This window comes from Aptenodytes patagonicus, chromosome 17 (genome assembly GCF_965638725.1).
Source record: "Aptenodytes patagonicus chromosome 17, bAptPat1.pri.cur, whole genome shotgun sequence".
NCBI lineage: Eukaryota > Metazoa > Chordata > Aves > Sphenisciformes > Spheniscidae > Aptenodytes > Aptenodytes patagonicus.
Genome location: NC_134965.1, coordinates 5,554,361 through 5,564,659, shown reverse-complemented (window position 1 = coordinate 5,564,659; position 10,299 = coordinate 5,554,361). Strand labels below are relative to the sequence as shown.

The window sequence follows — 10,299 nt, the reverse complement described above, 5'->3', positions numbered from 1 at the left end:
GTTTTTCTCACTTCCACTCTTCCAATTCTCTCCCCCATCCCACCGGGGCGGGGGGAAGGAGTGAGCGAGCGGCTGTGTGGTGCTCAGTTGCCAACTGAGGTTAAACCACGACACAGCTGCACACGTATATTATATTTAACGATCCTCATCCCATGTCAACAGCATGGCAGTAATCTCCAGGGCATTGTTTCTGATTTACGTGAGTGTAAATGAAACCGAAAATAACTCTCCTCAAGGCCGTAGCTGAGCAGCTGATCAATCCCCGGCTGAATCGGGCTCCGGGTGGTCACAGCCCCCCCAGGAGTCACACGCCACCTTCAACGGGATGAGTCAGTGTCTAGAAAGCAGCTCCCACAGACGACACCCAGAAGCATTAAGCTTCATTAGAGGCTGCACCTCTAACGAGACGTAGGTGTCACTGGCTCTGCTGAACCACGGGGATAGAGGTAACGACACCGGGAGCGTACGCATGTCTAACGTTTCTCTAAAAGGAGCAAATTCTGTATTCTGGACCCAAGATATTGCAGAACCGGTGGCAGGAGAAGACCCCCAGTGCCACCTGTCCCGGGGAAGCCCATGGCCCGTACTCTGCTCTGGAGGGGGACGCATGCTGCTCCCTGCTCTGCTCTGCCTTGCTCCGCACAAAAGTCCCAGCAGAGGAGCGGTGCAAGACAGAAGAAACCCAAAGCGGGAGCAGAGCGGGAGCAGAGCCATTCAGGGCACGGGGGAGAGCAGGGGCTGGGTATCGATCGCTGAGCATCAGCATCAACACCTCTCTCATTAGGTATGACAAAAAAAAAAAAAAAAAAGATTTTAACAAAAGGCATTGAAATAAAAAGATCCTCAAAGCTGCAAAAGCAAGGAAGGGCAAAAGGGCCGTGTTAGCTCCTGCTCTTTCCTTCTAACCCTGCATCATTGCTGCAAAGTTCAGGTTGCCCCAGGATTTTCAGCAGAGCAATGACAATCTCCCTGTGCCTCTCCCCCTTTGCAGACCTTTTAAAGCCAGAAACCTCTTTTTCTCTTTGTTGCTCGCCTTTACAGTAAAAATATATTTTAAAAGTCCTTCAATCCAGCAGGTGATTCTCCCTTTTTCCGTGGCTTTCCCAGCCCTGCCTCTACGGCCCGCAGGCAGGCTGGCAGCCGCCGGGCATCGCCTGTGCAGCCAGGCTTCTCCTCCAGCCCGGGCCCCGGGGGGCTGCCGTGGATTTAAGGAATTGAAGAGGGACACGGGAGTGACGGGCACCCGTGCGTCTCCCCGAGGGCCCTGGGCTACGGGACTGCACAGCTCGCGGGGCGGGGGGTTTCTGTCCCCTTGTCTGGACAAGGGGACATGCTGTCCCCGCAGTGCCACCGAGAAAAGCGGCTCTGTGTGTCGTCCCCCCCCCCGCCCCCGGGCACGGGGAGGCGTGCGGGGGCACACTCGGTGTGCAAGGGGCATGGCCAGCATGGCTCTGCCCCCAGCTCCTGGGGGAGGCAGGGGGGTGCTCACGGGGGTGCACATGTGCCCCCTCACCATCTCACACACACTTCTGCTCTCACAGACAAGCACCCAGCCTCTCACAAACGCTTGCACGCTCACAAACACACACAATCAGTCACACACATACGGTACCTCACACACACACACTCACACTCAGAAACACAGTATCACACTTACATAGTGTCACACACACGCAGCATCACACACGTGCTCACAGAGTAGCACTTGCACGTGCAGCACCACACACGGTGTCACAGGCGCCGGGTATCACGCTCACACACGGGGCATCTCGCACACGTGGCAGCGCACACTCCCAGAGTATCACACACACAGTGCGATACGCACATAGAATCATAGAATCATTGAGGTTGGAAAAGACCTCTAAGATCATCGAGTCCAACCGTTGACCCAACACCACCATGTCCACTAAACCATGTCCCTAAGTGCCTCATCTACTCGTCTTTTAAATACCTCCAGGGATGGGGACTCAACCACTTCCCTGGGCAGCCTGTTCCAATGTTTAACCACTCTTTCAGTAAAGAAATTTTTCCTCACATCCAATCTAAACCTCCCCTGGCGCAACTTGAGGCCATTTCCTCTCGTCCTATCGCTTGTTACTTGGGAGAAGAGACCAGCACCCGCTTCGCTACAACCTCCTTTCAGGTAGTTGTAGAGAGCGATGAGGTCTCCCCTCAGCCTCCTCTTCTCCAGGCTGAACAACCCCCGTTCCCTCAGCCGCTCCTCATAAGACTTGTTCTCCAGACCCCTCACCAGCCTCGTTGCCCTTCTCTGGACACGCTCCAGCACCTCGACGTCCTTCTTGTAGTGAGGGGCCCAAAACTGAACACAGTGTTCGAGGTGCGGCCTCCCCAGTGCCGAGTACAGGGGCACCATCACTTCCCTGCTCCTGCTGGCCACACTATTTCTGACACAAGCCAGGATGCCATTGGCCTTCTTGGCCGCCTGGGCACACTGCCGGCTCATGTTCAGCCGGCTGTCGACCAGCACCCCCAGGTCCTTTTCCGCCAGGCAGCTTTCCAGCCACTCTTCCCCAAGCCTGTAGCGCTGCATGGGGTTGTTGTGGCCCAAGTGCAGGACCCTGATGGAACACAAGGAATGTATTTGGCTAATTAAGGCTATACCATTTATGATATATACTGTTTGTTATATATGTATTCTGACATGTGTTTAATAAGGAACAGATGTTTACGTAAATCATTAACCATGTCCTTCTGAAGACAAAGAACACAGGAACGAATCAACCTTAAGATTAGACAATGGGACAATCAATGGGACAAGCAAGGAGCATCCCAGCAGTTAACACCACAGTTAAAAGATAAGGACACAAGATATTCAAGGATCAGCAAAAACCTGGTGCCAACTAGGTGAAAGGGGACGAGGAAGACTACCGGCCTTCATCGGAACGACCCCAGCCCAGAATTATTTGGAAGATCTGCGCAGGCGCAACTAATTAGCATGAGAAGCGGGGGTAGGCGTGGTCAGATAATAAATATGTATAGACGTTATTAGAATATTCATTATTCAATTGTATAAAAGTGATGTGATTTTTGTCGTGGGCATGCACGATAGGCGGAGAGATCCCCCGTGCATCCAGCGCGCTGCAAATAAAGAATATACTACTCGAACGAATTCGTGAATCGACCCGGCCCTTGGCCTTGTTGAACCTCACGCAGTCGGCCTGGGCCCATCGGTCCAGGCTGCCCAGGTCCCCCTGCAGAGCCTTCCCGCCCTCCAGCAGACCAACGCTCCCGCCCCACCTGCTGTCGCCTGCAAACGTGCTGACCCTCGCGCAGGGGCGGTCTGGTCTCTCTCACCCACCGCATCACCCCCACGCGCCTGCAGCAACGCACACGTGCCCTGGCACCGCACCGCACCGCGCCCGCGCGCGCGCTGCCTCACGCGGCCACGCGCCCACTCACGCACCCGGCACCGCACTCGCAGGCGGCGCCGCGCCCACGCACCTGCAGCAGCCCCCGCCCCCACAGGACCACGCCCACGCCCACGCCCACCCGGCGTCGCGGTCTCACGCGCCGTGGCGTCACACGCACGCACGCTCCCTCCCCCGCCCGCGCCGGGCGCTGCCGGCCCCGCCCCCCGCACTACATCCCCCAGGCGGCGGCGCGGGCGCATGCGCGCTGCCTTCCGCCGCCGCCGCGGGCCGGGACGCGGCAGCCCCGCAGCAGCCGCCGCCGCCGCCGCCGGGACTCGGGGTGAGGGGCACGGCGGGGCCGGGGGCCGGGCGGGCTGGGCGGCGCGGCGCGGCGCGGGGTCGGGCAGCCCCTTCCCTGTGGCGCGGAGGGCCCGGGCCGTCCTTGAGGGGCCTCCCCCGGGGCCGTCACGGCCGCCAACGACCGGTACCGACGCCGCGGCCGCCCCGGGCCCAGCCTGCCCCTGCCCGGGACGCTTCAGCTCGCTCTGAGCGGCGGAGCAGGCGGGGGGGGGGCGGCCGGCCGGGAGCGGGGCCTTCCCCTGCGGGCCCGTTGCCCCCTCGGCCTGGGGGACGAGGGCGCGGTTCCCCTCGCACCAGGCCCCGGCCCCTCCTTCGCCCCCGAGGGGGGATCGGTGCCGCCCGGACACCCCCCCCCCCCCCCCGCACCTGCGGAGCCCAGGGTGGGCCCGCGAGAGGGCCCTACCCCGGGGTGACCGGGCGTTTGAAGCGGGGGGTGCCGCGTTGAAGGCAGGAGGCGGCTGCCGTGGGTCTGTCGGTGCTGCTGGGAGCTTCCAGGGTCGGCTTGAGCTCTCCGATGGGCGAGCGGCCGCGGCGGAGCGGCCAGGCTGGCCCCGAGTCACCAGCTCCCCGCGGCAGGACTTGGCTTTGCCCTTCCCGGCAGTCCGGCTGTGCCGTCCGGCTAAAGGCAGGGGAAGAGCCCTCCTGGTGCTGGTCGAAGCTGGAGGAGCCCTCCAGATCTTGCCAGCTGTGCACCCTCACAAGTGAACAGGCTCCCCACACATTAACGTGCTTCAGTGCCCAGAAGGACCCTGGAGCGAGCGAGCGGGATGCCGGGTTTGGTGTGATCCTGTGTTCAGGTGTACCTGCCCTCTTCTCGCTGCCTCAGCTTTCCTATTCATTCATGCCTGAAATAAGCCCTCTGCCTAGCTGATAGGCAAACGCTTTGTTCTGCTTGAGCTGCGGTCTTTATTTTTTCCTCCGAAGGGAACTCTCTTGAAGCTTGTTTTGAATGAAAGGAGTCCAGGTTTGGAGCAGTCGGGTTTCATTTCTTCCGTTCTTTTGGCTGTCAACCCAGCCGCCTTGTGCCGCGAGGATCAGCAAAGGCTGGAAGAAGGCAGGACCGTGTCGAGGGCAGATCGATCTGCGCGGCTGGAGTTATTACTTCGACCTCCCCTCTACTACCTTGCTCTAGCATTACCCTTGGTTGCTGCTAGCCGTGTGCTGGCTGCTCGTGTAGGGAAAGATGTGCTTCGATGTGAGTTATCTCACAGTTAGAAGTGCAGATCAGATGACGTGGGGGGGCCCTGGCTGGGTGGTTTGGGGTCAGGGTGGCACAGGGCACCTGTAGTGCTGCTCCAGTCGTGCACCCTGCACAGGGTCACGGGTTTATTACAGCCCCGCTGCCTCCCTGTGCTTTATGCGCTCTCCTAATCCGTGTGTAATCTTTTCCCATGGGCTCTTTGTAGCCCTTCCAGTCCCACCTCTCATGTGGTGTTAGTGGCGCTTAACAAGTTCCTCGTGGGCACCCTCTTTTCTGAGCAACCTGCTGAAAAGTCTCTGTTTTACCAGTCTGGTGACTTTTATTTTTTTAATGCAACCCTAGCTCAAGGGCTCCTGAGGCCTTTTCTTTTCCAGGTACAAGCTAGCATATCATTTAAACTTTGATCAGCGCTGGCAATTTCAGTTCAGAAACTTAAAAAGGGACTTGGCATTTTTAGAAATCATCTCAGACCCGTGAATTTTAAGATCCTGCATTTAAAGCAAAAGAAAATTCTGCTTTCTGGAAGTAGAACAGGTTTGAGAATTAAATATGTCTTTCAAATGCTTTAATTCCCACCTGCCCCTCCCCGGCTTTCTCACCACCATTTGCTGGAGCTTGAGGAGCAGGGAGTGAATCTGCTGGGAAACACAACCGAAATGCACCCAATTCTTTTCCTGTCCAAGTCCCCGATTAAATCCATGTGGGCAAACATTTCAGAGGTTGTGCTGGGGTGTTAAAGATCCAACCAAACAAATCCAAATTCAAGATCTGAGCCCAAGTTACAAATTACCTCCTAAGTGGGGGGCAATTGGCCGGAATATTTAAGTTTGCACTTCAAGTAGTCGTGCTTTTGTTTTCATTTGGGGCAAGGTGGCCCATAGGATTTCTAATTGGAGCCAGGCCTCTGTTTGCTGAATAAACATAGCTTTTAGGGGTTGGTATGACTTTTAGCTTTTCAAGGCATTTTTAAAGCTCAGGGTGAAGTGTTTATAGTCCATGGGATTTTAGCAAAGACTGTAGCTGCTCTCTCTGGGCTGCCAACCTTCCCAGGACAGAGCCAGCATGAAGGAGCTGGTGCAGCTGAACTGCTGCTGCTAGCATCCAGAACGCAGCGTTGGTAAAGTGGGATGTGTGACGCGTCCCAAGCCACAGCCAGCCATCTCCGTACAGCTCTGTGAGCTGCCTACCCCAGACCCTCTCTGCCTTGGTGTAACACGCATGGCAGCCCAAGGGGGTAGGCTGAAAACCGTACGAGCAGCTCTGGTATTGAATTTCTCAGCTTTTAATATTTGTGTGCTGCTGAATTCACGGAGAGGGGAAAGGAACCGCAACTTCAGGCCTTTTATTTCTCTTGTTTGCCTTAACTCAGGGGCTCGTGTAGTTTTGGCTTACTGAAGCTCTCCCGCATTCCTCGCTTCCCAATCCACGCAAACAGCTGCTGGCTCGAGCGGCGTTCAGCAGCGAGAACTGGCAGGAGGCTGAAATTGAAATATGCCCCTTGCTCCTCCTTTGGACCAGCAGTTCCAGCACAGGAAATATTTTTCCATTCTGATGGGGAAGTGAATGTCAGAGCACACGGCACTTGCGAGCAGCCGGTCCGGGTACCTTTGCTTGCGTGTGGGAGCTGGTCGGCACGTGTGGTCCAGGATTCAAAGCATCGCTGCTGTCCGAGGGGGTGAGCAATAGGCTTTTGTCACCTGGTTGTTCTCGGCCAGTGTCCCAGCGAGTGCGAGGTGGTACATGGAGGCAGCTCTTCTGCTGGGATACCCTCTTTTTTTCCATTTCCTGCTGCTGCGTTTTAAAAAAGGAAGGAAAACGGATCGCCGACTCCCTCCAAACAGCCTCCCTCTGCTCTCCTGCTCTGCTTGTGGCTGTAGGATGTGCAGATGAGTATTTGGTAACAACAACTTGGGGGCAAAAAATGGTGTTGGTTCTCTGTTTGGGGTTCAGAGCACCTGATGCAGGTGGGTAGGACAGAAAACCCTGCAGCCCTGCTGTGGCTCACGCTGGTCCAAGGCGAGCATGGACGTGCTGGCGGTCCCCGAGGAGGAGATGTGTTGGCGTGAAACCTGCCATAAAAAGGGCTGGCAGAGGCAGGTGTTGAGTTTGATACCTCAAGTATCAATTTGCTGTTTTGAGCAATAAAATAACCATCCTTGGTGCATTAGGGGAGAACGAGTTACATCGGAAAGATCAGTTGCAGCGACCGGCGTCTTCTGTTGGTGATCTAGAGCAGTTTGTCGCCAACACCAGTCGAGCCGGGGGTGTTCTGTAAAAATCCCAGAGCAGCTCATAAACTAATTTACAATGAATTCCTGGAGAAAGTGTTGCTTTCCTCTTATAAATGCAGACATGTGGGCGCGTCTGTTCTTCGCTCGCTCTTTTTCTATTTCTTTTTTTAAGCTAGCAAGCCACACGAGCATGATGGATGGGACGCTCCACAGAGCGTGGGATCTTTCCCATCCGGCAGGGATGTCATTCTCCGTGCAGATGGCATCCTCCAGTGGAAGCCGCCCACTGCTTCTCTGCCTCTTGGGGGACCTGAACTTTTCCATTTGACGGGACGGAAGCTCATAGCTCCCTGCTGACTGCTGGGAGCTAAGCGAGCAATCAATGATGTGAGACCTTAGGAGGGAGAAGGCGACTTTATTTTAAAACACCTGCTCACGAGCACCAACACAGGGATCTCCAAGTGGTCTGTCTGGCATTTGGGCATCAAGACACATGCGTCCAGATGGTCTGGACAGGATTCCTTGCAATGACGTAGCAGACAAAGAATGCCAAATATCAGACCTCTGGTGTCTCTCGGACAGCTTGGCGACCATGTGATGGCTTTAGGTCTGCTTTTTTACATCCCTTGGGGGCTAAGAGTGACGGTGATCTTTTGTCTCTGCTTCCTGTCCCTTCTCTGTGAGCCCGTAGGATTTGCTCCCTGCCCTTTGTGTCTTTATCTGGATGTCTTAAGGCTCCTACCCCATTCTCTGTTCTTCCCCAAGAAGAATGGCTTGAGTCTCTGGCTTGAGTCTTTGTTGATGCAGATTGTCCCTTGTTTCAAGATGTTCCTTGTTTTCCAACCTGAGAAGCTGCAGCTAGGTGCGCTGAGATCTTGAGGACGTGCTAAAGCACTGCCCTCAGCACAGGCTGTTCATTATGCCCTGCGTTCCTCCTGGTGCTTCCGTACTCGTTCCCATCCGTTCTTCGCTCAGATCACGCTCGACGTATGTATTACTGCGATTTGCAGACTGTGCGTAAAGGATTGTCTTCTGGCTTTGTGTGCATGTATAGTGCTGCACAAAAGGAGTCAAGGGAGACTGATCCTGGATCAAAACTGAGTGATCAGAAGCCTGAAGGGAGCTGACACTGTAGCCCTGAAGCTCAGATCAGTGAGAAGAGTTTGGGAACTGCTTGTGTAACCAAGTCATTCGTGTGCACGAGCACTCGGAGAGCTCCCGCTCGCAAGCTGGCAGCTCACGTCAGGGTGGTCAGAGCGTAACGCTGCCAGGACCGGCGCTGAGCTGGGGTGGGGAGGGATGCAGGGTGGCGGCTTGCCTTGGCCCGCTCCTGGCTAGTGGGCATCTGAACTCGGGTCAGGGCTTACGGATCTGCCCAACGCAGATAAGCAGCAGCTCTGGGCTGGTTTTGTACAGGTCTGCAGCAACTGGTGGTGTCTGGGGCCACAAACTGTAAGAAGCTGAGTCTCTTCAAAGAGTTTTTGCTCTAAATTAGCAAGAAAAGTTGCTAGCATTGGCAGGGAGTGGGTGGTGGTACCTCATTTGCCCTCGACCAGAGGGTTTTGAGGCCAATCCACTTCTCTGTAGTCTCCTAAATGCAAAGTGAGCATCTTCTGTGAAAGGCTGAGCTTGTTTCCCTCTCTTAAATGGCTTGTGTGGTATGGCTGCAGGGTGGGGTGGATTTGGGGCATTGTTCTCAGCTCTGTGTGCTCTCTTTGTTTCTCGCTGCAGGTCCCCCAGAAGAAAATGGTGTAAGGCCAGCCAGCGCAGCTGCCACTTCCCATCACGGCGTGCCCAGACCTCAGGGAGGAACATGGCAGCAGCCCAGGGAGCGGGAAGCAGTTCGGCCGGGCCATCCGGACTCCCTGGTTCTGCCCTGGGGCACAGCAGCAACTCCACGGCAGTGGCGGTGTGGGAATGGCAGGATGAATTTGGCAGGTGGAGGCCGTACCGAGGGAACGTCTGCAGCTACATTGAACAGGTTTTTCAGGCCTCTCAGCAGAAGGGCCGGCGTTCGGGGTCGGGGCTTGTCAGCAGCATCCCGTTGGGACACGCGGATCCTGTCTTGGCCCCCTATGTCATCGACATCCCAAGCTTGACGCAGTTCCGGCAGGATACAGGTAAGGGAGCCTGTGCTGGGGTTTTGATGAGGCTGCTTGCACGCTTGGAGATAAGTGGGACCTTGTTCTGCACAGGGGAGCCCTACAAAGCTCTGCTGTCACTGCTGGGCAGTTCTTTGATGGGTGGCGTGTCTGCTTCTCTCCTGATGCTGCCTGCTGCCCAGCGTATTGGCACGTGAGCAAATCGGTGTTGGCTGGTGTGAATCTGCGGGGCTGGGTGCAGGCAGGCAGTGGCGGTCTCTTAAGGAGCTTCATCACGGGACCTCTGGAGCTCCGAGCTTGTGAGCTGGAGCCCTCGGAGCTGCAAACTTTCTTCCTGTCCCCATCCACATCCATTCAAGACCACTCACATAAAAAGGCCTTTTTACGGTTCAAACCCTCCCGTTTGAATCCCTTGTTCCCTCTGCGGCTGGAGTGCCAGCTGCTTTACCTTGGCATGCCGCCCTGTGCAAGCTGCTTAGCGAAAGCCTGCAGCCCCCGCAGAACGCCGTAATGCTGCAGCAGAATATTCCCCGTACTTGTGCTGTATGAGGCTGGCGTGCTTCCTCCCAGGGAGGAAGGGCGGGTGGTCTTAATAGCAGGATTGAGACCTAATTTTCATTCTCATCTCGTCTCTCTTGGGGTCACTGAGGCTAGCAGCTCAGAATTTGCTGAGATGACTCCTACCCTCTTTTGCTCCAGATGTGCTGAGCAGCTGTAGCTTAGAAAGGGGGCAGGCGTGGAATGCATGCTCTTCATCTCTGGAAAATCCAGGGAGATCCCAAATTACACACCCCGAATGAATGGCTGCTTTGGAAAATTCTCTGTGCATCGGTTTCCCCTTTGCCAACGTTTTTTCCCATCGCCCCAGGACACAGGCAAGCATCACCCTAAGCTTTAGAGATGGGCAGTGCTCTGGTTTCTTGCCAATTGAAGCAGTAAGTGAGCAATATCTTGAATCAACTGCACGATCGGGCAATTCCTACAGGAAAGGGAAGTGGTTGGAGCAAATGCGAGTGGTCATCACAGCTGCATCC

General features: G+C 55.8%; 1 protein-coding gene across 8 annotated transcripts in view; it reads left to right on the top strand.

Moving 5' to 3' along the window:
- The first annotated feature begins 3,667 nt into the window (after window positions 1-3,667).
- The window catches only part of DTX2 (deltex E3 ubiquitin ligase 2), a 39,493-nt gene continuing 32,861 nt past the window's right edge, over window positions 3,668-10,299 (top strand). For 6 of the 8 annotated variants that reach the window (XM_076354471.1, XM_076354470.1, XM_076354468.1 and 3 more), the window contains exons 1-2: window positions 3,668-3,711; window positions 8,895-9,283. In XM_076354471.1, the coding sequence (XP_076210586.1) occupies window positions 8,977-9,283 (307 nt within the window). In that variant the 5' untranslated portion in view covers window positions 3,668-3,711; window positions 8,895-8,976. Of the gene's footprint in view, window positions 3,712-8,093; window positions 8,151-8,894; window positions 9,284-10,299 lie in introns of those variants that run through there. The other 2 variants (XM_076354472.1, XM_076354473.1) reach the window with 2 other exon arrangements.